Raw genomic sequence first — 27,586 nt, 5'->3', positions numbered from 1 at the left:
TTATTTTGTTAAATGAGAGTATATTACTTTCTCTATTATCTTAAGACAAAATATTGAGTATGAATGTGACACGGTTTTGCTGCAGGGCGGCACGTTCGCCATTCAAGCTTCTATGTAGATGTGTTGATCATCCTGAAATTGGAACATTTTTTTTTTTTTGAAATAAACTTGTGCTACAAAGAAGAGAAGAAACAAAAACAGAACAAAAGCACAAGCTACAGGGAAGGTAGAGAACCATTCCAGATTAACTCATTATCTAATCCTAGACCCATCCTAGCCACTTTATGCGCTAAGAGATTAAAATCCCTACCAACATGACAAACGGTTAGGCCCGGACTAAACAATAATAAGTTCTTAATGCTACAAATTACATCATCGAAAACACTGTTATTCCATTTACAAGATTGAAGTTTATCTACTATTGATTTACAATCCGTCATCAACACATCCACCGGAAAACGAAGCAATTGAGCCCATTGGATAGCCTGATGAACAACTTTGGCTTCAGCAACAGCAGGAGGAACAAGCCCAGAAAAAGGAGCAGAGAACCCTGCCTTAACCCGGTTGCAACCATCCAAAAGAACCACTCCTATACTATGCTTGCTTCTATGAGAATTAGCGGCTGCATCTGTGAAAATTTTGAAAGTACTTGAAACAGATGGTTGAACTCGTGTTGGTGTTGTATTGCTAACTGGACAGGATCTTGGCACCTGACTTTGCTGCACATCCAAATATTGAAAAAAAATATGCAAGACTCCAATCAAAAATATCCTTAGGAGGAATTGAGAACTGTTTGTGAAAGATATTATTCCTTTGATTCCATAAAGCCCACAAAAAATAATATAAAAATACCAAGAGTCTCTTTATCTTGGTCTACAACAAGACCCATACAAAACTCATTCATATCCAAATGTTTATTAGTATCATAATAAGATACAAACCTGGAAGATCGCCAAGCCTTTCTGGATCTGGAGCAATCTAGCATAGCATGCTTAACATTTTCAGGAGCAAGTTTACATAAAGGACAAAGAGGAGAATCAAGCACTTTTCTAGTAAAAAGAGAGGATGCAACAGGAAGAACATTAGACAACATTCTCCAAACAAACAACTTGACCTTAGGAGGGATAACAGGAGACCAAACTCGAGACCAAAACTTTTTAGAGGAAGAGAAAGAAGAAGAAGAAGGAAGATCCTGAGAGGAAAAAGCCAAATGATAAGCAAACTTCACAGAAAAAATATCTGAACTTGTCTTCTCCCAAATCAGAGAATCTCTACCATAACACCCTGAAACAGGTACTTCAAGAATATCAGCAATCATAGAATCATTAAAATAAGAACCCAATTTAGCAACATCCCAAGCACCCGAGTCAGAAATAAAATAGGATAAAAATTGCGAAGGAGGATCAACATTGCTAGTAAAAAGATTTATATTTATGATTAGGAAGCCAATGATCAGTTATAGTTCGAATATCACTCCCACTTCCAAATTTCCAAATGAGACCCGAAGCCAACAAGTCTCTACCCCATAAAATGCTTCTCCAAGTTAAAGAAGGGTTATGACCAGGGACAGCAGTAAGAATAGAGGTCTGAGAAAAATAGCGAGCTTTAAGGATCCTACTGAGAAGAGAGTTAGGATTTTCCAGAATACGCCAAGCTTGTTTAGCTAACATAGCCTGGTTAAATTGAACAAGTGAACGAAAACCCAAGCCACCACAAAATTTTGATTTACAAAGAAACTTCCAGGATTTTCAATGAATTTTCCTAGACTCCCCATTAGAAGCCCACCAGAATCTGGCCATCGCAGCCTCAATTCCCTTACAAAGCTTAACAGGAAGCCTAAAACAAGCCATCACATAAGTAGGGATAGCCTGAATTACAGCTTTCAAAAGAACCTCCTTGCCAGCTCTAGAGAAACATTTAGAAGACCAAGTTCTAAGAACAGAGGCAACTTTATCCCTAAGAAAAGAAAAAGAATGAAATTTAGATCGAGAAAGACATTGGGGAAGACCTAAATACTTAGACACAAAAGGCCTATCCTCCAAATGAAAGTGTCAAATAAACATATTACGAATCTCCTGAACAGTGTTAGGAGAAAAAAGGATGGAAGATTTAGAAAAATTAATAGCTTGACCCGAGGCCCTAGAATAAATATGGAAAACTTCATGAAGCGCTAAATAAGAATCCCTATCAGCAGAGCAAAAAAGGAAACTATCATCTGCAAAAAAAAAACAAATGAGAAATTGAAGGAGCATGCCTAAAAACAAAGATTCCTTTAAGGAGTTGAGCATCTTGCCTAGCTCGAAGAAGGGAAGACAAGCCCTCAGCACAAAGAATAAAAAGATAAGGGGATAAAGGATCCCCTTGTCTGAGACCTCGAGAAGGCTTAAGAGAACCTTTAACTTCTCCATTAACAAGAAAAGAAAGAGTAGTAGTAGTTATACATTTCATAATTAGAGTAACAAAACTAATAGGGAAGTTAAAATGATACATGACACTTTCCAAAAAATGGCATTCCACGCGATCAAAGGCTTTAGCCATATCGAGCTTTAAAGCAGCCCAGCCCCTCTTGCCAGATTTTCGAGAATTGATAACATGAACAAGCTCATGGGCAATAAGGATATTATCAAAAATAACACGCCCAGAAACAAACGCACTTTGAAAAGGGGAGATAATCTTGTCAAGAACTACTTTTAGCCGATTAGCAATAACCTTAGAAATGATTTTATAAATTGTGGAACATAAACTAATAGGCCTGAAGTCCTGCATAGTATTAGCATGTTGTTTTTTAGGGATCAAAACAGTTAAGGTATTGTTGAGAGTGGAGAGATCAATCTGTTCATTTAAACACTCTAAAACCACGAAAACCAACTCATGACCAAAAGTATCCCAATTCTTCTGGTAGAAAAAAGCATTAAGACCATCAAGGCCAGGAGCTTTATCACCAGAAAGGCTAAAAACAGCCTTCTTCACTTCCTGGGTAGTAAAAGGCTGAGCCAAAAAAATCATATTCAGACTCCTCAAGGACGGGGGGCTAAACAATCTAAAATATGATTAGTAGCCTCAGCATCACAGCCATCAGTGCAAAAAAGGGTTGAGAAGAAAGAAGAGATTATTTCAAATATAGCCTCAGGATCATTGGTTGAATTACCAGAATCATCCTTTAAATACCGAATGGTATTATTCTTTTTCCTATGGGAAGCAAATCTATGAAAAAACTTGGTGTTTCTATCCCCAGCCTTAAGCCAGGTCACACGAGCCCTTTGCTTCCAATAAATCTCTTCTTTGTAAAGAAGAGCATCAAGCTGAGATTGGAGATACTTAAGTTGAAGGCTAGACTCTCTACTATCAGTGGTTAATGATTGAATCTTAACAATCTCTCTTTGAATATCCTGGATTCGAGATTGGAAAACTGGCATAAGAGATTTATGCCAAGATTTCAAAGCAGAGACATAGGAGTTCTGACGAGCTAAAAAGATACCAAGAGCATCCTGATTAGCAAAAGATGGGAAGAATTCTTCCAAGAATCCTGAACAGTAGTGTAAAAACAAGGATTTTCAAGCCAAATATTTTTCAAAATGAAATCGCTTTTTTAAAACCAGGAGGCCTATTAGAGTTATTATCAGGATGCAGAACAACCTTAATGGCTCGATGATCCGAACCATAAAAAGGCAGATGGTACAACATAGCATGGGGAAATAAAACCCTCAAAGACTCAGAACTAATAGCCCAATTAAGACGCTCACAAATAGAACTATTATGCCAAGTATATTTATCACCTTCAAAATTAAGAGGAAAAAGACTAAATTTATGAAGAAATTGAGCAAATTGATCCATATCAGTAAGGTTATAATAATTACTACCAGTTTTATCATCAAAATTCAAAAAACTGTTAAAGTCTCCCATAATAAGCCAAGGCAGATTAGGGGAAGTATAAAAAAGTTTATCTAATAAATTCCAAGTAACAGAACGAGAGGAAGAAGAATGACAACCATAAAAACCAGTAAAATGAAACATATCATTATCCTTAAAGTTTATATTACAATCAAAATGGCTATTGGAAAAAGATAAAATATTTACATAAACAGTTGCTTTCCACAAAAGAATAAGCCCCCCCCCCCCAAAAAAAAAAAAAATACTTCCTAGGGACCTCCATACCATGGTCAAAACCCAAAGCAACTCTAACTCGATCAATAGCCCTCACAGGCAACCGAGTTTCCATAAAAAAAAACCACCTCAGGACGCTGCTCTTTCACTAACAGGGAGAGTCTCCTGAATGAACGCGTACTCCCTAATCCATGTGCATTCCAGCTTAAAAGACTCATTTTTCTGGGCGGGTGTGCATAGCATCACCTGCTTGTTCCTCATGAGCAATATCAATAGAAGACTCATCCTCCCTAGCACCGGAGCGAGCACGCTTGAGTTGAGACCTCAGAGAGCTTCCAACCACAGCAAAGTGAGGCTGGAATGAAGGTCTCTTAACACCAGAAGCAGAGGCCAAGCCTTGCCCACAAACATCAGGATCAGGTTGACCCCTAGAGAGGTTAACATCCATTCTAGCATTATCAGCAGGGGCAGAAGATAAAGCATCCACTTGACTAACATGGCTAACAACCTCATGGGAAGAGATGCCAGCAGACAGAGCAGTAACAAAGATAGATTGGCTAGCAGCCACAATAATAGAGTCAGTCGAGTAAGAAGTAAAAGCCGAGGGCCTTAAAGAAATATCAAAAGTGGGTCTAATGTAGGGTGAGGCAACTTTCGAGAGATAAGGATTTAATGGTGTAGGCATCATGACAACCGCATTAGATGTTTGAGGAGCAAAAGGTCCAGTGACATTGTCATTGAGATTTAGAAAGGATGGAAAGTTGATGGCCTGACCAGAAAAGTGTTGGGGGGTTGTTTGGTTTTGTGCCCTAAATAAAACCCATTTCAATATAATTAGATTTACTGATTAATAAAGATCAGAAATAACATTTTATGTTGCATGGTTCACATGATTTATTTCATGATTATATATATATAATGTATGAATTCTACTTAAGTCCAGAACATATGAATTTGTTAATGATTATAGTATTGTCAGCACAGTGGAATATAAGCTTACTTATATGTTCGAAAGTTTATTCCCTGATTTGTCAGTTCACTAGACTTAGACTGACATGATAATCAGCGATAAGTATTCTTACACCTTGGATAAGTGTTATGCCCTTTCTAGGGCATTGGCAAAGTTTACCAGTATCGGATGTATGGAGTATACATCGGAAGGGAGCGATATTGAACTTTGATTAGATATATTAAAATTTACTGTAATATCTATTCAATTCAATATCACCTGTTGATCCTAGATCAAATGATCTTAATCCTGATATGGTTAGGTTCGATCTCAAGAGTATTATACATGTTCTTTGATTTGTTAGTTAAGCCTACTTTTGGGTCAGGGTGATACGTACATTTTGGGAACATGATAGTATAATTGAGTGGGAGCGCTAACATAAATATGGAGTCTATAACTTCTATAGGAATTTAGAAGTGAAACGATGATATCCTTCGAGCTTTGCTAAACAGAGATAAATGGTGGAGATCTCATTTCACTTCGCTGAAATATCATTTATACGGAGCTAAGTGTTTTAAGGATAAAATACATTGAAGGTGTAACGGTAATTTAGTGCCTATTCAATGTAGATCATCTATTAAAGGGTCATTGATCAAATTATAATTATAACAATGGATAACTAATAGCGTATCTATATCGTGGAACATATAGAGCGTTCTATATGACAGAGAGTGCAATTCCAAGTTCTAAGTGTGGATTCAATAAGGAATTAATAAGTTAGGGAATTTACTTGGTAAATTCGGTTCGACTTATTGGAAGCTCGGTTATATAGGCCCATAATCCCCATACTAGTTGATACCATACTGCTTGTAAGACTCAGTTAATTGATTTTAATTAATCAATTATAATTCTAAAGTTAGACTATGTCTACTTTATGAATTTTCACTAAGCAAGGGCGAAATTGTAAAGAAAAGAGATTCTAGGTTTATTTATTAATTAAGAGACTTTATATGTCTAAATTAATAAATATATTAAATGACAATATTATTTAATAATTATTTTTAAGTTATTAAATAATTAGAATTGGCATTGAAATGGTTAAATTGGAAAATTAGCATTTTTGAGAAAATGGGATTGAAAAATGACAAAATGGCAAAATTACAAAGTGAGGCCCATTATCCTTATATGGCCGGCCACTATGATTAAATTTTACTATTTATATTTTTTTTATTATTTTAATGCCATACAATTCTAACCTAAACCTAGATAGCATTCTATAAATAGAAAGTAATGGCTTTAGGAAACTTGACTTGTACATTGTTTTCTCTCAGAGAAAAACCTAGCCTTCTGTTCTATTCATAGCCGCCCCTCTCTTCTCTTTTCTTCTCTTCAATTTCGAAATCCCTTTGTGATAGAGTAGTTCCCACACACATCAAGTGGTATCTCAATGATAGTGTGGAAGATTGTGTAGAATCCAATCAAGAAGGAGAATCAACATCAAGGAAGGAGAGAAAGAGATCCAGGTTCAGATCTTGATTATGTTCTGCTACAGAAAGGAATCAAGGGCTAGAGATCTGAACGGAAGGAGTCATTATATTCCGCTGCACCCAATGTAAGGTTTCTTAAACTTTATATGTGTTTATTTCATTGTTTTAGAATTCATATTAGGATGTTAATGAAACATACATGGTAGTAAATCTAGATCCTGGTAAAATATTTCCAACAGGGGTAAGTTGAGATTCATAGGTTGGTAGTTCATCATAGTTATGGTGGGAGGATGAGGGTATTGGAAAGGCTGAGATTTGTCAGAGATTTTCTCCTTGCCTCTAAGGAGAATAGTATAAGGGCACAAAGGTTCAGATAAAAGCTCATCACACTTTTGAAGAAAATCAATACAATACCTCTTAGTGTGATCTAACTTCCCACAGAAAAAATAGAAATTTGGAAGTCTTTCATACTTAAAATCCAGCCATTTGATAAACTCTCTTCCCATACGAATGAATTTGATGTTCATTCCCCTCCTTATAGGCAAGTTAACATCCAGAAGGATGCGAAGACGCATATAAGGACCAGTTCCCTCCTTAATGGTGTCCTTATCAATCTCAATAAGATCACCCACTTCCATTGCAATGAACCTAGCTAGATCATGAGACTTACACATAAAAGGGATTCCATACACTCAAACCCAAAAAAGGAACATAGTGTAAATTATCAGGGGTAAGAGGGAAAGAGCTATCAGGAGCAGCAAAAATAGTTATGCTCTGGGCAAAATGCCAGGGCTGACCATCTAACACTCTACCCTTATCACCCTCACAGCCAAAAGTGACCAAGAACGTACCATCTGCATGTTCAAAGACAACAATCGAGAATTGACATTGCAATGACCACATACCAGAAAGGGTTTTGATCAGAGAAGGACGATTATAAGGCCTAATAGTCTGAAGCTTAAGGATAAGACTAATAGGAGCATGAGAAGAACTAGACGAACCAACCTCATAAGTAAAGACAGTACACTCATCAGGAGGGAAAGCTAAGGCACTAGACACAGTATTTTAAAATTCATCCATATTTGTAGAAGAAAACACTACAAAGACAGAGACAACTAAAGGAAAGATTAACACTAAGAGATGACAGAAATAATACCTGAGTTTGGATATATATAGAAAAAACCATAATCCACGAAGGATTTTCCTCAACGCCGCCTTAGTCACTTCCCTAATCCCATCCATTGGAGCCACAATGATGAAGAGAAGTTGAAGCTTCGAAATCCCAGTCGTCTGCCTCCATATTACAATCTTCAAGGGTGTTTCGTAGAGGGAAGATTTGAGAAATCTGCAATAAATGAGGAGAAGACAAAAAAAGATGATGGAGAAGAGAGAGGGATGACGAAAATAGAGAACGGAAGCAATTAATACTCTGAAGAGGATTAATGAGATGGGAAGGAATGTAATAATAACCCCCAGAGCAATAAATGCTCGAAAAAGAGAGAGAAACAGAGGAAATTGAACAGCAAAAAGGATTAAAACACATTAAACCACCACTTAACATCAAAGGGTGGACGAGTTTCCCCATTAGAGGGACCAGATTCACATTAGATGGAAGGAAGAACCGCATACTTGCTAGAAGGCTCCAGAACAAGAAAGACAGAATTTTTTCTCTGTTTTACTTTGTGAGATTGAGATTCCCAAAATGGGAACTTTGTACTATAGTTTTGTTCATTTACTTAATTTGTTCTATACAAAGTTTTAGGTGCATTATTGTTGGAGGATTTTTTTAGGTTTTTCTTTCTTTCTTTTTTTCAGTAACAAAAATTTGATTTTAAACTTGTTTAGGGGTTCTACTTTTAGCTAAACATTTAATTATAAAAAATAGAGTAATTTGCTGCGAAACTCTTTTATATTTTAATTTGTATACATTTAACCTCTTTATTTTTTTTTTAGTAGCGAAACTCCCTTAAGTTTATTTTTCTTTACAAATTTGATACGCCAGTTAAATATTACCGTTAGTATCAATTGGATGATCACTGTATACACCTGTGTATATGTAATAGTAAACCTTGAAGTCGATACAGTAGTAATCCAGTTGGTATTTAACGGTAATATCTAACTGACACCTTAAATTTACAAAGAAAGTAAATTTAAGGGGGTTTTGCCACAAAAAAAAATAAATAAAGGAGTTAAGTGTATAAAAATTAAAACATAAAAAAAATTCACCGTAAATTCCTCAAAAAATATAAATAAAAGCTTATGCGTAATAACATAGTATATATATAATATAAATTATATAAATAAACAAAATTATAGTATAAAATACACATTTATGAATTATAAACAAAAATATATATTATTGGAAAATGTTCTCATTACAAAAAAAAAAAATATGAGGATTACAATCAAAATACTTCAAATACAAATAAAAGTATTAAATTAAGATTATAAAAAAAGTTAGAGAAAAAGAGGAAGAATAACACACAATAAGCTTGATCAAGGCTCAAGGACCTTTGTCCTAAAAATTATTTCTTCCCTCATATGGACACTTAGGGAAACTCTAGAAATACTCTTAAGGATTTATCAAGCCTCATATGCTCAGCCTAGTGTCTAAGGATGAACATATGCCCACAAAGTTCTAACCTTAACAAATATATCAACTACATCTCTCACAAGTGAATAATATGGCCTCTATATATAGAGTTTTTACTCCCATATCAACATGAACAGCCACCATAGTCCTTGGATGTTACCAAATCATAAATTAGGTGTTTGTGGTATTAATTGGATGATTTGGAGGAGTTTTAGGCTATTAGAAAGACTCCCAATCTTTAAAAAACGTATGCACTTGTATGCTGAAAAAAAAAAAGTAACTAGTTACTGGCTACTATTTTTTCAGTTTTGGCCAATTCTTCTCAAAAGTGTTTCAAATCACTCGCACTTGATTTTGAACCATTTATACACCTTATTAAATGAATAAACCAAGTCTCCAATGGCTATATTTTTAATAACTATCATTCATTCACATTCATAAACAATTACTAACATCTTTTACTAATTTAAGAATAAAAAATAGGTGAGAGTTACATATTTAAGTGATCATCAAATTAAAGGATTTGCAACTCATATTTTGTGATCATTCTACACACATTTTGTAACTCCATAATGTATGCTACAATTTGACAAAAATAAAATGTGTCACACTTAATTATTTAATCTAAATTATATTATATAAAATAATATAACATTCCCTCACTAGATTAAATAAAATCTCATTTGTAGCAAATAATTTTATAACACAATATTTTATTTAATCAATCAAACATTATATTATAGAGTAATATAATATTTTTCCACTTGATTAAATAACTTCACTCTAATAAAAACCATTGCATTTGTGCATAGTGTAATATGTCTTTCGACTTAAATTTTACTTTAGTGTAATTACCACAAAATTTGTCGAGATTTTGGTTGTCGTAGCATTGAACAACTATTCCTTGATAACAAGCTGGTGATAACACACACACCTTTGCTATGTTCACTCAAGAACTTTATGGATTGCTTTTGCACCGTTAATAGTCATGTGCACAAATCCAATTTATGAACTTTCTAGAGAATAACTCCCAATTCTCATAAAAGACGACACCACTCCTAGTCAATATAGGTAGAGTTTTAGTGTCTCACAACTCTTTAGACACTTTCTTAAGCTTAAGCTCCATTAAAAAATCTTTCGGTTTTAACTCTCTAATTTTCACTACATGTACTCATCCATAGATGAGACAATTGAGTACCACATTCACTCTATTGACTTGTTATTACCTATTGAACTTAAAACTTGATTTTCACTAGTGTTAAGATATGTTACCATCAATGAGCAAAACAACTAAGGGAGGAGTTTAGGTTCCATTCCTCGAAATGCATGCTTTAATCTTGTATGAAGATGAAGCGATTTGTTACACTCACACTTTTGATTCCAAGCGAATCATGCTAGCCAAATATAGTGTCCACCTTTAAGCTGACCATTATTCTCCTTAAGTACTTAAGCTTTAAAAATTTAATCATAAAAGATTAATTTTCACATAACTCAAATTCTCAAGAATTTTGATACCAAACATATCAAAATTAAATACTAATTTAGACACGAAACATGTCTAAATTACACACTTAACTTTGGATGCTAAACATGTGAAAGTTACAATTTATTTTGGATGTAACTTGGTTGAAGGATATGGTACGGAGACGTTTTATGCGAAGATCTTATAGTTCTGCCTGTGGTGAGTTTCTTTACTCAGTGCATGTAAATATATATCACACAGAACACAAAACACCATATTTTCTTGTAGCAGCATATTGTTTTGGTTATGGCATGCATAAAACCTCTCAAAGTTTGAAAGAAAAGTACAATATACACAGAAACAAAAAAATTTGAACTTGTTGCTCTAGAATTATCATCTTCTTGATTTTTCTTAATTATCTGTATGATTTGCTTGCTTTGTACTATGTTGTTTAAACCTTTATTTTTTCCTTATTTTCTTTTAGGAATAAAACTTGTGGATGTTCCAGAATTAAATTATACCTCAGAGGATAAGCCTCATCCTCATGGAGAAATTTGTGTCAAGGGGTCCCAGAGTTTTCTGTGGCTATTACAAAGACAATGTTCAAACGTAACCAACTTGATTGTGTTATTGTTTCTAGGAGCTAAAATAATAGTTAATTTGACTAACCTAATTATACAGTTCATGAATCAGGAGAAAAGTCATTGATGGTGATGGTTGGTTGTACAGTGGAGACATTGGATTATGGTTACCAGGAGGCCGACTTAAGATTATTGACGAGTCATATTTGTAAGGCAAAAATGATGATTTAAGTGACGAAAACCAGGAAGACAGTAATGAAACGTCAAATGTCTAATCTGCCAAGATGGCTGGTTCGTATTTGATTATTGTTCTAGTTAGGAATCCTTAAAAGTAAGATCATTTAATTGGTAGGATATTTGCAAGATTGGACACTTTTACTCGTAAATTTACACAGCACAGACTAGAGCATTACTAGCAAATGTAATGTTATTTTTTAAAATGTGTCCCATGATAGACTAGAATTCTTATGGTGGAAGCTTTTAATTGCAAGAAGGGGATACATCAGGGAGCCACTTTGCCTTGACACTCAAATTTGTATTTTGGTCTTTATTTTTTAATGTTTATGAGAAAGAATAGAGAGAAAAATAGAGGAAAATCAGAGCTTTAGGTATTTTATTATCCTGAACTGATTTTACAGATGGGAAAAAGGAGCTTATATAGCTCAATACAATCAAGAAATGGTTAGTAAGGACTAACCAATGCTGTAACAGAAATGTACAGCTGTAATGTTAATTTGTAACAAACAAATAACCCTTAACTAACTTAATCCAAAGCTTAACTAACTTAATCCAAAGCTAATCCTAAGAGCCCTCCTCAAGATGGAGTGTAGATGTTGATTAAGCCCATCTTGGATATAATGTTGGAGAAGTGAGTTGGTAAGAGCGCTTTGGTGAAAACGTTAGCGAGGTTGTTTTGTGAGAAGACATGAAGTAGCTTGATCGAGCCTTGTTGGACCTTCTCTCGAATGAAATTGCAGTCAATTTCCACATGCTTTGTGCGTTCATGGTAAACTGGATTTTCACTAATGTGAATGGCAGCAGTGTTGTCACAATAAAGCAGTGCTGGAGTAGCAAGGTTGACGCCAAAATCTTTGAGGAGAGTGATGATCCAAGTGAGTTCAAAAGTGGCATTAGCCATTGCTCTATATTCTGCTTCAGCAGAAGAGCGGGAAATAGTTTGTTGTTTTTTTGATTTCCATGACATGAGGGAGTTGCCAAGGAAGAGACAATAACCAGAAATTGATCGCCTTGTGTCTTGACAAGCCCCCCAATCGGCATCCGAAAAAAAAAGGATACTTGAACATTGGACGGGGAAAGGCTTGTTTCGGCATATGCTGAAATAGTGGCTGTTGTGTTGGAAGGGATAAAAAAAGTCCTTGGCCCGGGGTTGATTTTAGGTACTGCAAGATACGATGTGCATCATGGAGATGTGGAACCCGTGGACAAGTTAGAAATTGACTTAGGTGGCTCACAGCATAGGAAATATCAGGCCTTATAATGGTCAAGTATATGAGTTTGCCTATGAGACTTCTATAGGTTGTAGGACCAGGAAGAAGATTCCCTTTATCTTTACTTAACTTGAGGTTTGTTTCCATGGGGGAAGACACATGTTTGGCACCAATGTAGCCTGTATCTTGTAGTAATTGGAGTGTGAAAGGCCGTTGAGAGACTGAAATGCCTTTCTTTGTGCGACCAACTTCAAGACCAAGGAAGAAACGAATGGTGCCAAGGTCTTTAAGTTTGAATTTGTCATGGAGATATGTTTTGAAGTGTGATATGGCATTGTCATTATTGCTTGCAACAACTATGTCATCCACATAGATGAGAATGGCCAAGAAGATATTGTTTGTCTTTTTTATGAACAAAGAATTGTCCGAAAGAGATTGAATGAAACCATTCGAAATAAGAGTTTGACTAAGTTTGCTAAACCATTGTCTTGAGGCTTTCTTGAGGCCATAAATGCTTTTGTTAAGTTTGCACACCGAGTTTGGAGGTGCTTTATATCCCGGGGGGATTTTCATGTATACTTCTTCATGGAGATCTCCATGAATAAAAGCATTATTGATGTCTAATTGATGTACATTCCAATTGTTCATGGCTGCTAGTGCTTTTGAGGGTGTTGAATTTAGCTACGGGAGCATAGGTTTGGGAATAGTCAATTCCATGTCTTTTAGTGTAGCCTTTGGCCACTAGATGAGCTTTAAACCTTTCAACAGCCCCACTTTCGTTATATTTAACTTTATATACCCATTTGCAACCAACAGCTTTATGTCCGGGTGGTAGCTTGGTAATGACCCAAGTATTGTTTTTTTCAAGGGCGGTTGTTTCTTTATCCATGGCAAGAAACCAATGTCGAAATTGAGCTGCTTCAGCATAGCTTTTAGGTTCCAACTTCAGAATAGGCTGCAAGTACAGCTGCTCGAAATTGAGGATGTAACTTGATATATGATAGGAAAGGCTCAATTGGATGTGATGTAGATGAAGCATGACAAACGTAGTCATTGAGATGCTTAGGTTTGTGCAAAATTCTGCCAGTTTTGGTGGTTTTTGGAGGTGTTGGAGCTGTTGTGATGATAGTTTGTTTGTGAGAACCAGTAGTGGTGGCTTCGGATGTGGAAGCTGGAGTTATGGATGCTGGTGTTCTGTCAGTTTGCAAGGGATTTTTGGGAATTGCTTCAGTAGGAGCTGTGTGTTTAGTTGGGGAATTGATGGTAGGTACTGGTGCTTCGATGCTACCAGTAGTTGAAATGTTCCCTTGGTGAGTTTCTGGTGTGAAAACCAGATTGTCAGAGCTACATTGGAGTGGTTGAGATGGTATTTTGTGATTAGTACGATTTGGTGTGGAACCATATGAGTTGAAGCACTCGGTTACTGGTGTGAAACCAGATGGGTAAGATGACTCTTGTGTAGGTTTTGTTGTAGGGGGCTGTTGTTGTATAGATTTAAATGCAATAAGCACAATGTCAGCAAACAATTGGTTTATTTTAGATGTAGATACCGGTGAAACCAAGGGAAAAATGGTTTCATGGAAGACAACATCTCATGAAATATAAACTTGTTTGGTTTCAATATCCAGGAGAGTATAGGCTTTCATGCCATGAGGGTAACCAATGAAAATAGAGGCCCTACTCCTAGGTGTGAATTTGTGTCTTTTGGAAGGAAGGGTGGAGCCATAGGCTAGGCACCCAAAACTTCGTAGGTGATCATATTTAGGAGCTGTACCATGAAGAATTTGGTATGATGTTAAACCTTTGAACAATTTGGAGGGTGTTCTATTCATTAGGTATGTAGCCATTTGGACTAGGTAAGACCAATAAACCAAGGGTAAGTTGGATTGGAAACTTAGTGCTCGGGCTATGTTGAGTATATGTTGATGTTTTCGTTCCACAACTGAATTTTGTTGTGGTCTTTCCACACAAGAGTGGTAATTAATAATGCCCTTTAAGGCAAAGAAAGATTGTAAGTTCAATTCTTTTGCGTTGTCTGAGCGGATTTCTTTAATAGACAATGAGAATTGAGTACAGATCATGTTGAAGAAATTGGGAATTATAGTTTGAACATCTGATTTGTTCTTAAGCATATAGATCCAAGTGAACCCTGACTTGCCATCTACTATGGTAAGGAAATATTTATAACCTTCTATAGTAGTTATATGAAAGGGGTCCCAAATGTCCATATGAACCAAATCGAATAGGTTTTTGGAAAAATGGTGATTAGAAATAAATGGCAATCGTTTTTGCTTTGCTAAATGACAAATGTGACAATGTAAAGTGGAATTAGGATGTGAAATGTTATGTTCTTTATTGAAAAAACTTGAAATACACATCGAAGGATGTCCAAGGCGATTATGCCATTGATTTACATTGATTTTATTGAAAGGAAAAGAAACAGTAGTAGCAGTAGCTGCTATAGTTGGATTTTCTTGGTGAAGCAAGAACAATTTGCCACACTTTTTAGCTGTCCCAATCACCACATTCAGAGTAGGATCGTGAATAACACAACAATTTTGATGAAACAACACTGAGTTAAGAGTATTGAGCATGTAATCTGTTATAGAAAAAAGATTGAGCTGAAATTGTGGAACATAAAGTACATTCTGCAATGTAATTTTTGAGTTTATCTTGACAATGCCAATGTTGTGGACAAGAAGATTGTGTCCATTTGGTAAAGACACATATTTAGGAAATGGTGTGTTAGAAAAGGATGAAAAACAACTGAAATTGCAACACATGTGGTGAGTGGCACCACTATCCACAATCCAAGAAGTTGAGTTTAATGTTGTACCTGCCAGATTTGATGCAGCAGGGGCTATTGCAGCTGGTTCTGCATTTGTTGTGCTGCTGAGTTGCTGGCTTAACAGAGAGATTAATTGTTGGCATTGAGAGGAGAGATCAATGTGACCCGAGCTGCTGTCAATGTCATTTTTCTGGGTGTTTGCAGTAGCAACATTGGCCTTGGCTTTGCCTTTGTCTTGCTTTCTTTTGTCCCCATAACCAAGAGGAAATCCATGGAGGAAATAGCACTTGTCAACAAGATGACCGGGTTTCCCACAATTTGAGCAAGATGGTCTAGGTTTCTTGGCTCTTGGGGGATTGGTAGAACTAGATGTAGCAGCCAAGGTAATCGAATCAGAGTTTCCCAGCGATCTTTGACGTTCTTCTTGAACAATCATTGAAAACACTCAGGACAGATTTGGTATACGTTCGTTAAGCAAGATTTGAGCACGAACCGAAGCATAGGATTCGTTTAAACCAGTCAAGAATTGAAGCACTTGATTTTGGTTGTAAGAATCCAAGAAAACTTTCATTGCACCACAAGTGCAAGTGGTTATGGGTTGAAATTCTTTCAACTCATCCCAAAGGGATTTCAATTTCGTAAAATATGTGGAAACAGAACAGTCACCCTGCTGAAGCCGAGTGAGCTGTGTTTGTAATTGAAAAATTCGAGGGCCATTTCCTTCATTGAAAAGCTCAGCAAGATCGCTCCACATTTCAGTAGCTAAATCAAAGTACATTATACTTTGTGCAATCTCAGGTGAAACAGAATTAATCAACCAAGACATTACCATATTATTGCACCTTAACCAAGAGTTTAGATTTGTGTTACCAGGTTCGGGACGAGGAAGAGATCTGTTGATGAACGCGATCTTGTTCTTGGCCGTCAATTCCATTGTGATACCTCTTTTCCACGGTTGATAGTTGGTTCCGTTGAGGACTGTGGTCACAAGAACCAGACCTGGGTGGTCGTCGGTGCTGAGGAAGAACGGCCTGGAATGATCATCAACAACCGATCGTGAGTGGAGAGTCTGAGTTGAGTTGTCTTTAGAAATGGTGGAATTGTCATGAAAACCTTGATCTGCATTCTGAGATTGAACTCGAACAGGAGGGATTCGACGAGGAACTGCTGAGGAAGGGGGAGCAGGAATGGAGTCGGAATTGACTTCTGCTGTGTTGTTGTCGATCGTCGATGGTGCAGTGCCATCTTGGGATCGAGTGGTTGGCCGAGCCATGGAAGTTGAGGGCCTGAGTTCTTCTGATACCATATGAGAAAGAATAGAGAGAAAAATAGAGGAAAATCAGAGCTTTAGGTATTTTATTATCCTGAACTGATTTTACAGATGGGAAAAAGGAGCTTATATAGCTCAATACAATCAAGAAATGGTTAGTAAGGACTAACCAGTGCTGTAACAAAAATGTATAGCTGTAATGTTAATTTGTAACAAACAAAACAACCCTTAACTAACTTAATCCAAAACTAATCCTAAGAATGTTCAAGGTTTTTCTTATCTAGTCAAGTAGCCTGAGATTTTCCAACCACATTAAATGGACTTGTGTATTTAATCTCTTCTGAGCTAAATTTTGAATTTCTTCACAGGAAAAAAAATATATTTAAGTTGGCACAAAGAGAGTATATAGCTCTATAGAAAGTTGAAAATGTCTATGCCAAATGCAAATTCGCCGCTCAGTGTTTTATATATGGTAAGGGAGATTGGCTAATGAAAATATCTTTACAAGCAGTTACGTATTTTCTGCAACTCACGAAAATTTACCCCTCTAGGTGATAGCTTAAACTCTTTCCAAGTAGATGTAGTTGTAGTGGATCTTGACATCTTGAAAGAGTGGGCTGCATCTGAAGGTGTCAAGGTTGTTCCTTTGAGCTCTGAAATATCTTAATATGTGCTGGGTTGCTTTGTAATCCATAGTTTAATGTTTTTGTGGTTTGAGTGCCAATCGGGAACTCCATTTGACATGAATCTATCTCTACTGAACAAGCAACGTATTGGGTAACACTATCCGTCCAAATTTTAGTTGAGTTTTGACCTACAAAAACATGGTTATAATTGAACTTTTCCTTCTTTAGGTATGCAAGACCAAGCAATTTCATTTTTAAATTTCTCATTGAATATGACTGATTTTGTGTAGTATGAACACGTAGGACAACTATGCAACAATCCAACAGCAAAGTTAACTGTTCTGTCAGTTGAGGACGCCATTGGCAGAGAAGCTCAAGTAATGTGTGTGATTAGTTACTATGTTTAATTCTTCAGATTGCAAAATTGGGCAATAGAGTTTAATGTTCTACTATTTACCACATTTGAGAGGATTTGAATTTGCCAAAGCTGTAACTTTGATTCCTAAACAACTTTCTCTTGAGAATGGCCTTCTCACTCCCACATTCAAGGTACGTTGTTGTTGTATTCTCTTTCTTCTTATGGAATCCCTTGTTTGAATGCCAAGAAATAGGGAGTAAGTAAATGCTTGTCTTACAACATATCAAAAGGGTATTAGTGTGCTGATTAAGAGACCTCAAGCTAAGGTATACTTTGCTAAAGCGATTTCAGACATGTATTCAGGGCTTTCTAGATCTGATCCAACATTGTGAAATGCGTGCTAAGCTCAAGCTTTCTAGATCTGATCCAACGTTGCAAAATGTGTAATGAGTTGACAGAAAAATAATGTAATTCTATTGGCTCTAGTTTCCCCTAATTTAGTTCTACGTGCTCTTTGGTGGGGTATTCACCAAATGGGTTTGAAGAGTTGTGTATTTATGTGAGATGCAGAAGTAAATAAAAAAGTGCATTATAGGAGAAAGATTCTTATGTCAAGATATAAACTCGAGCTCCCTTAAGTTCTATAGTTTTAGTAGGAAATGATTTTTGTTGGCTTTTCATGGAATTAAAGACAGTTAAGCATACAAGTAACAAAGTTTAATGTGAAGAAGAAGAAGAAACAACATGGGAATTGCACATGCCGATTGTTTATATTGTTGCCATTGCTATTCCATAAATAAAATATATTTTTCAGGTTGAAAAGAGAATTCGATTTTATGTTCCAAGATCGTTACGTACGTATAACAGCAAGTGTCCTGTTACCGTTTAAGAATGCTGCAATGTTTTCGTTTTCTTTTTTTATTTGGGAATCTCAGTGTCGATTTTCAAAATAACTTACGAAAACAATATCCTTACTGTTTTTAAAAAAGGAAAAGATCTCGTTTTATATATATTTCTTTAGACGCATTCCATATTCCATAATTATACCTTTTCAAACTATTCAAAATTCAATACACAAATAAATCATTAGCTAAGTTCACACACAAAAAAAAAAAAAACAAATGAGAGCTCCTTAGGTACATATATATAAGTGGTTCTTATAAGTTATAACTTTAAAAGAATGGACTAATCGACCCTCTCACACCATAAATTTCTACAACATACTGTACTGTACAAGCTACAATATTCCTTTTCTCCTCATCGCCCATAGTTTTTTTTTTTTTTCCTTTGACAGGTTCTCATTGCCCATAGTTAAATAAAAGCATTTTCGTTTGTATGAATGATATGAATATAAGAACAGAATCGAAGATTTAACAGCACATACACAGGGATAGAGAATAATCACTGCTTGATGACTGGTCGAGTGTTGTTCCAGAGCCACTGATGTGCGGAACCCTCCAGCAATGGGGAGACCTATCAGACCTTATATTAGCTTTTGATTCTAGGAGTGAAAACTGAAATAATTAAGAAATTCTCATTGATGTAACTTTCTTGCTTTTGTATCCTAGCGATTCTTTTTAGTGATTCTCTCTTTAATAATGCTTCATCTCTTATTGGGTAAGAAACACCAGAGCCAAGAACAGTACAAAGAAGATTAAATCCCTTCTGATAAGTGCTAATAGTGATTCTACCGTTTACTTGCAGACTTTATTTATGTTTTTATCTAGAGATTAGGATGATTAGTGTAGAAAGTAGGAACAAAACAATATTACATATATGTATCAATAATAAGTAAAGAACAAAAAATGAAGGATTGATAATGGGATCTGGTCTTATCCTAACCTTTTCCCAAACCTGAGAATGGTAATCATTAAGCCAAGTTATCTCCTCCGCAGAAAGCAAAGTCAAGTCAATCAATTTAGCCTGCATGGTGAAACCATCAAAATAGTTTTGTACGAAGACTATATTTCAGAAATACTACGATAACAAAATTATTAAAGAATTGAATAATGGAAAGAAAAAATAATCAGCAAGATGATGCTTTAGATATCTATCGTACCTGGATAGGAGTAAATGTGAGTTTTTCAAACCCCAGATATTCAATACCTCCAAAACGATTTGGTGTATCAACCTCTTTCACAGAGAGCAGATTCTGTACATGAGCACAAAACAGAAATCAATATGGAGCTACAAGAGAGTAAGGCTATCATTGTGCGCAAAAGAGGCCAAATTTTAGACATTGTACTTCAATTCGAATTCCAAAGGCATGATCTTCATAATAGCCAGGTTCATTGCTAACAATCATGCCTTTCTGTAGAGGAGTCAGATTTCCATATCGAAAACTAATACTTTGAGGGCCCTCATGAACATTTAACGCAGCTCCTACGCCATGGCCAGTTCCTTAAACATTGACAGTAAAATGAAATAACCTTCAGCATAACTAATAATAAAGGGAAATTTGATTTTCTATACTTAGAAAATCAAAAAATTTGATTTCTAAACCAATAATTTAAACCCTAAAAAAACTATACCTTTTTTTTTCAAAACCCCAAAAATACCCCCAAACATCTCTCTCTCTCTGTCTCGGCGGGTCCCAAGAATCCCACACCCCAGGTCCGATGGTCGGACCATGGGGTCCGATGGGGTCCGACCAATCGGACCCATCGGACCCCATGGTCCGACCATCGGACCTCTCTCTTCCCCTCTCTCTCTCAAATCGCAGGAAAAAAAAATTTCACAGACGGTCGGACCTTGGGGTCCGATTGGTCGGACCCATCGGACCCCAAGGTCCGACCATCGGACCTCCGTCTTCCTCTCTCTCTCAAATCGCAAAAAAAAAAAAAAAAAAAAAAAAAAAAAAAAATTTTAAGGCGGTCGGACCTAGGGGTCCGATGGGTCCGATTGGTCGGACCCATCGGACCCCAAGGTCCGACCATCGGACCTCTGTCTTCTTCCCTCTCTCAAATCGCAGGAAAAAAAAAAAAAAAAGTTTCAGAGGGTCGGACGGGTTGGGGTCGGACTGGGGTTGCTCTTTCAGGTTGGGGTTGGGGTCGGAGGGGTTGGGGTCGTGGTCGACGGGGGTGAGGGTGGTGATCGGCGTTGGGGTTGACGTGGGTGGGTGAGGGTGGTTCGGGTGAGGGTGGGCGGTTGGGGTGAGATAGAGGGAGAGAGAGATGATGCAGAGAGAGAGAGAATATTGTGAGGGGGGTATTTTTGGGGTTTTGAAAAAAAAGGAATAGTTTTTTTAGTTTTTAAATTTTTGGTTTAGGAAAAAAATTTTTTGATTTTCTAAGTATAGAAAATCAAATTTCCCATAATAAATCATAAATATATTGCAACCCCAAAATTTTCATGGCATGCAAGAGAAGTGAAGTAATACCATGTCGATAATCAAGTCCAGTCTTCCAAAGGGATGAACGAGCAAATGCATCCAACACAAAACCAGGGGTATTTTCAGGGAATACTGCTTGATCAATAGCTATATGACCCTGCAATTGGATACACAGATACATTCATTTATATGTATGTATATATTATTAAAAAAAAAGACCATTGGCAATTAGCCACTTGTTTTCTGTTCCCCTTTTTTTCCATTAGAAAATCAGTGGACAAAATAGCAATGAATATATAATTATACAATGATGGCAAGCGTGCATGAAATGAATTAAATATCACTGTAATCAAACAGATTAGTGGATACCTTTAAAACTCGTGTGAAGCAATCTTTTTCTCGTGCTGTGGGCTCAGTGAAATGGACGGTCCTTGTTATGTCTGTAGTTCCATCAACATATTGAGCACCGCTGTCTAATAGGAAGAGTTTATTTGCTTCCACGATACTACAACTTTCTGGCTCTGGTTTGTAATGTATAATTGCACCATTTGCACCAGAACCTGAAACATTATTAAAAATATAAGCAGTTAAAAGGAGGAAAAACACCCTTTTCCAATATAGAATCAGCATTATACCTAAAAAGAATATTAATGATTTCCTCACAAATGTATTTCAGAAATGTAAACAGGGATAAAAGAGAGGAGGCCAGGGAGATTGAGCAAATTGGGACCTCAATGTTTGCATTCCAGAATAAGAGATAAAGACAGACAGAGAAAGAGAAAGAGACAGCATATCATAGACAAAAATGTATTACTTCCAAGTTCAAGAGAGCCACTACATTAACGGGCAACACATTCTGAGATATAATCAACAATACAGATGTTGACATACCACTTATAGTGTCAAAGCTTGTGTCCATGAAGCCACTCTGCTTCGAACGAAATTCAAGAAGCTTGTCTGCAACTTCCACCTCTGTTAATTTCACATCCTTGTGAATTTCCTCTTCCAACCAGGCCCAAAATTGTGCTAGGGCAGCTGCATCCCTGCAAAGTTATCAGTCTTATGCCTCCTAACAAAGATATCATAGTCTTATGTTCCTAACAACATGAAGTTGTAGCATATTAAGGAACAAAAACATTTAAACCAAACACAGAAAACACATGCAAGTATATTGTCAAGTTTACAAAATCTTTTAAAGTTTCTCCAAGGTGTCAGTCACTAATCTCATCTTATAATTGCAGAAGTTAATATTGTCTAATAGAATTATATGAGCAAATATAGCTCCAAGTTTAAATTTAAGGAATATCTGACACTGAGGCTGTACTTCGTTGTTATCGTTGATATATTAAAGACCAAATAAATAATGGCAAAGAACCGAAATGAATATCAAGGATTTAAAGTTTGCTGGAAGGAACATTTACCTTAAATGACAGTTTCTCATTCCTTCTAATTCGGCATCATTTTTAATTGCTTTTGCATAAGAGACAGGAGACATTTTATAAATTCCAGCAGGGGCAGCTGACCAACCATTGAGGTCATCATTCATCTGAGTCTTATCTAATTTCTCTAGGTGCTCATAATATCTTTCACAGGCTGAATTGTAGGTGTCAACAATAGCAGCATTGACAGAAGATCTATCCAACCATAATGTAGCTCCGTGTGCTGCCAAGCTAGAACATGAAAAAGTTTACACAATCTCATTTGACTGAGTTTGAAATGGCATGGGCATTACACAGACGTAAAGATCAGTATACAAGCCAAATTGTGAAACCCATCGAAGCTTTGTGTTGTTAGAAAAAAAAAAAAAGACTATTTTTCTTCATAAGAAATTGCAGATCAATCTCTTCTTAAAAGACATGTTACCCATGCAAAAAATGTATACACCATAGGCTCACCTTTCTACTTCAGAGAGAATGGACTCGTATGGCCTCAACTCAATCCCAGCATCCTTCAGGTGCTTCATCACATCTGGGGTGACTTTAGAATTATCTACAAATAATTTTGCCTTCTCGATCTCCACTATCAAGTATGCATACATAACAGGTGAATGTGGGACATCACTTCCTCTCTACAAATAAAATTTAGAAAATCCATTAACCATGTGGGGTAAGACAATAAAACAAAGAAGCAAAAGATCATTTAATAATTTCTCAAAAAAAAAACAAAGAAAAGAAAAGAAAAAAGATCATTTAATAAATTCTAATAAATATAATAAAGCATGAGGTTTTCATAGGAAGTACCAAGTTCAACAACCAGGCAATTTCATCAAGCATGGATATAACAATTGCAGATGATCCAGCATCGGCAAGTTCCGTCCTCAAAGAAGACAATTTTGATGCCACATCTAATCCAGCATATTTTAAGTCATGCACACGAATCAGTTTGTTCGGAGGCTTTGGTCTAGCTTCTTTCCATATTTCATCCACTAGGTTGGTATCATATAGGAAAACCAATTCATGATTCTTTTTGGAAATGGCCTGCCTCAGTTCCTCTGCTGCATCCCAAGAAAAAAGGAACTGCTCCCTTCACAATATCAATAAAGAGTGACATCATGAAACAGCCAGGTAAAAAGGAATTCAACAATCAAATATACTCCAATTATTAAAAGAACTACTTTGATAAAAACAAGTGTGAGCAGCTATTCTGAGAGCCATTGAGCAACAAAAGCTGTGAACGCATTATAAGTGATTTAAGTATTGCTCACAGGGTCAATGCCAACTCTCCCACCAGGAGCTAATACATCATTAAGCCATTCACTAGTGGTAGGAACTCCAAGATTACCAGCTCGCATTAGAATCCAACTAGAACCTAATTGCTTTTCAGCCTAATAACGAAAAGAAGAAGCATTAATAAATCTACACAGTAGAGAACAAAAGGTTTCTCCAGATTAACCATAAAATAAAATAAAAAGTACATAACATTAAATGTAACAAAAAAGAGTTTCATTTTCTCACCATATATAATATTAAAATTTAAATTTGCAAACCTGAAGAAAATAGCGTCCGTCTGTCCATAGAGCTGCTTTATCCTTTGTTACAACAGCAGTTCCAGCACTACCCGTAAAGCCAGATAGGTAGGCCCTCCTCATATAACATTCAGCAATAAACTCGCTCTGGGACCAAATAATGGAACACAAAATAAATTAGTATAACCCTTTCTTCTTCTGCTCCAGAAAATTCATTTATGACATGCTATAAGCATTATTATAAAGCTCTATCTTAAAAGAGTACACAAGAACATTTTCTTTTCTAATCAGAAAAAAACACTATCATTTTGTTCAGTGTTCAACATAACTACAAAAAATTATACTTTTGGGCACTTTCCCTCTACTTAGAAAAAAAAATAGAAACTAATTACAAAAGAAAACACTTTTAAGAACCTCTTGCTATGGATATATAACACTATAATAACTCAATTGAAGAATTAATTAAGACATCTCAAAGGACAGCATCCTGAGAATACTAAAACAAAACTCCATAAAACCATACCTGATGCGCATCCTGAGATGGGACGATATAGGCGTCGATGCCGGACTTGGAGAAGAGTTGACGGAGGGCTCGAAGCTTCTCGTCGGGCTCAGAGTTGGCGCGTTTCTTGCGGAGCTCCGAAGATGGCTTAGCGGAAATGGAAGAGCAGTTTCGGACAGTCAATAAAGGAGCTTTGGGGGAAATACTGAGAAATTTGGGGTGAGACTTGAATTGGTGGAAAATAGGGAAGCAGTTAGGGATGAAACGGAAGTAACGAGAGTGAGAAGGAAGAGACTGTGTGAGAGAGAAAGGGCGCATGGCTTGTGATGGTAGTGATTGCATGGTAGCAAAACCCTAGAGAGATAATGGAGAGAGAGAGAGATGAGGACTGTGTGACTCGGGGAGCTAAAACTAACAGCAATGAGGAGGACGAAGAAGAAGGATAGATAGAGAGAAAAAGAAGAACAAGATTATTTGTGATAAAAAACGGTGCGTTTTAAACGGGTATGTAAGAAAAGAAATTATATTCAAAAGGTGGGGTCTTTCGGGAAAAGTGAACCCCCCACAAAAAAAGAAAAAAAGAAGAGCTTCCAAACGGAATCGTTGTACTCAACTCGAGTTCATATATTCTTCTATTTTAACTTTACTCTTTCGTGATTGGCAAAAAGATAAAAACTTTACTCTTTCCAGTTTCTTCCAGCTGTGATTCTATAGCCCCAATACATTTTCAGATTCAGTTTTTGCGAGAAAGGGTCCTCAAAGTTACAAACTTTTATCAATGGCGATTATTACAGAGGAAGAAGAAGAAGATCACCAGGAACCCATACAATCACAAAAGAAAAGTACCAAGCCCCAAGAACCCAGTTCGTCTTCAACCTCAAGCACCAAAATCCCCAAGTCAGAACATTCAAATCCGTTTGCTTTCTGGTTTTACTTCACTATTATAGTTTCGGTTATCACATCAGTTTTTATCTCATTCAATTCTCTCTCCTCTCAAGATCCCAAATCATGGTTTCTTAGTTTACCAGCTAGTCTACGACAACACTACTCAAAGGGTCGGACAATAAAGGTCCAAACGCACCCAAATCAGTCTCCGATTGAAGTTTTCACCGTTGAGCATGGTCCCGTTGCTTCCGAAAACGTTGTTCTAGTTCATGGATTGGGTCTTAGCTCGTATTCTTTTCGTGAAACTATTCGATCTTTGGGTGCCAAAGGAGTCCATGCTGTTGCCATTGATTTACCTGGAAATGGGTTTTCGGATAAATCGGTGACAGAGGCCGGAGTTGGACAAACTGGGGTTTTAGAGAGGTTTTGGGAAGTGTACAGTGAAATTCAAGAAAAGGGTGTGTTTTGGGCTTTCGATGAGATAATTTCAACTGGGCAAATTCCTTATGAAGAAATCGAAGCTCGAATGACTTCAAAGAGAAGGGTTGTGAAGCCGATTGAAATGGATCCAGAAGATATTGGTAAAGTATTGGGACAAGTAATTGAAACACTGGGTTTAGCTCCAGTTCATTTGGTTTTACACGATTCAGCTTTAGGGATGAGCGCAAATTGGGTTTTGGAGAACTCAAAGAGTGTCAGAAGTGTCACCCTTATTGATACCAATCCAAGATCAAGACCCGCTTTGCCTTTGTGGATGTTGGACATACCAGTGATTAGGGAACTTTTGTTGGGGCTTCCGTTTGGATATTCATGGTTGATCAAGTCTTTCTGTTCGAAAGGGATCTCGGCCACAGATTTGGAGGCTCATAGAGCTCTCTTGAGAAGTAAGGATGCCAGGAGTGCGATTGTTGGAATGGGAAAGAAGACTAATTACAGCTTTGATATGGCATCGTGGGGTGGTTCGGATGAACTGAAAGGTGTGCCTTTGCAAGTGCTTTGGTCAGACAGTTGGTCCGAACAATGGACTAACGAGGGGAGACGAGTTGCAGATTCACTTGAACAAGCAACTTTTGTTACACATCCGGGTGGAAGGTGGCCTCAGGTAAGATATATATATATATTTCACCATAAAGTTTCTCCATTTATAAAACTTTCTCAGTTCTTAGAGAATTGATATGAAGAAGAATGATCGGAAACTAGTTTTGCTACATTGTCTTTCTTTTGGACTGCATGTCAAAGTGATTTGTTTTGCTTTAAACCGATATTTATCTGAGGTTATATTGGCCTAACACGAGAGAGTTGTGTAGATCTATAAATGGCTAAACTTAAGTGTATCTAATATTTGTTGCTTGATGAATAAGATTAACATTTTTATGCCTTTATAAAAACTCCCATAATAGATAGAAATGTTTCTTGGGTAGAAGAGCATCGATCTGTAGTTCTGTACTACTATATACCACTCATGCCTTTCCCGTTGCCTAACCAGTAAGCATTAGTGTTTTTGGGTTTTATCTCCAAATTAAAGTTAACATAAATAATTGTTTTGACTCAGATTTCTAATAGGCAGTCTTTCCATAATTTGTTGAGCTATTGATTGGTTTATTTATGAATGACATTCATTTGGCACATTTTTCTGTTGTTAGTATCCATGTCTGCTGGCTCTATGACTTGCTACTTCCATGATACCGACCGTTCATAAGTGAAGCTCTGATATAGTTTCTAATGAGTTAAAACTTCTAATCTTTTTAATCGAAGGCTGAAATAAATTCACACATTTAATTTATGAATGTAGGAGGATGCTGCTGATAAGGTAGCCCAAAGCATTGTGCAGTTTGTGTCTTCATTACCCCCAACTGTCAGAAAAATTGAGGAAGAGCCAATCCCAGAACATATCCAGAAATTGCTTGATGAAGCGAAAAACAATGGCGATCATCACCACCATCATCATCATGGTCATGGTGAGCATGATCACCACCATGGTAGGCATGGTCATGAAGCTGGTTATATAGATGCGTATGGGCTTGGGGGTCAAGGTCATGGTGCTCATGGATGGTAGCTTTGATTTCAACTTAATGTTAATTGTAACTAGGGTGCTTATTAGTATTTGTTGCCTGATTGAAGTAAGTTTCTTAAGAGAGAAAGTTTTAGCTCTTGTGCATTTGGGGCTCCCATTGTTGTATTTTGAGTGTAGCAGTGAACTTTATAGCATGGAAGTTGATATTTTTTATTGATCTTTA

General features: G+C 36.6%; 2 protein-coding genes across 2 annotated transcripts; one reads left to right on the top strand and one right to left on the bottom strand.

The window, feature by feature from the left end:
• Positions 1-18,779: 18,779 nt before the first annotated feature.
• On the bottom strand, positions 18,780-24,806 carry LOC115719750 (aminopeptidase P2). The gene is made up of 13 exons (XM_030648928.2): positions 24,486-24,806; positions 23,984-24,109; positions 23,702-23,821; positions 23,238-23,513; positions 22,893-23,065; positions 22,419-22,667; positions 21,889-22,040; positions 21,367-21,557; positions 21,046-21,154; positions 19,912-20,066; positions 19,726-19,818; positions 19,509-19,589; positions 18,780-19,139 (listed from the first exon to the last, which is right to left on the bottom strand). Exons 1-13 carry the CDS (start codon positions 24,804-24,806, stop codon positions 19,068-19,070), a joined length of 2,118 nt encoding a protein of 705 aa, XP_030504788.1. The 3' UTR covers positions 18,780-19,067.
• A 222-nt stretch (positions 24,807-25,028) lies between these two features.
• LOC115719751 (protein AUXIN RESPONSE 4) lies at positions 25,029-27,586 on the top strand. Its single transcript, XM_030648930.2, has 2 exons — positions 25,029-26,451; positions 27,142-27,586. Exons 1-2 carry the CDS (start codon positions 25,243-25,245, stop codon positions 27,403-27,405), a joined length of 1,473 nt encoding a protein of 490 aa, XP_030504790.2. The 5' UTR covers positions 25,029-25,242; the 3' UTR covers positions 27,406-27,586.

Source organism: Cannabis sativa, chromosome 2, assembly GCF_029168945.1.
Source record: "Cannabis sativa cultivar Pink pepper isolate KNU-18-1 chromosome 2, ASM2916894v1, whole genome shotgun sequence".
NCBI lineage: Eukaryota > Viridiplantae > Streptophyta > Magnoliopsida > Rosales > Cannabaceae > Cannabis > Cannabis sativa.
Note: the sequence above shows the minus strand (reverse complement) of the source record. Positions and strands in the feature narration are given on the sequence as shown.

Bases quoted from the DNA above. Each gene is read 5' to 3' on its own strand.
- LOC115719751 (XM_030648930.2), top strand. From the start codon at position 25,243: ATGGCGATTATTACAGAGGAAGAAGAAGAAGATCACCAGGAACCCATA. The intron at 26,452-27,141 runs GTAAGATATATA...TTATGAATGTAG, and splicing joins CGGGTGGAAGGTGGCCTCAG to GAGGATGCTGCTGATAAGGT.
- LOC115719750 (XM_030648928.2), bottom strand. From the start codon at position 24,806: ATGCAATCACTACCATCACAAGCCATGCGCCCTTTCTCTCTCACACAG. The intron at 23,066-23,237 runs GTACTTCCTATG...TTTTATTTGTAG, and splicing joins TTGCCTGGTTGTTGAACTTG to AGAGGAAGTGATGTCCCACA. The intron at 21,155-21,366 runs GTATCCACTAAT...ATCCAATTGCAG, and splicing joins GCTTCACACGAGTTTTAAAG to GGTCATATAGCTATTGATCA.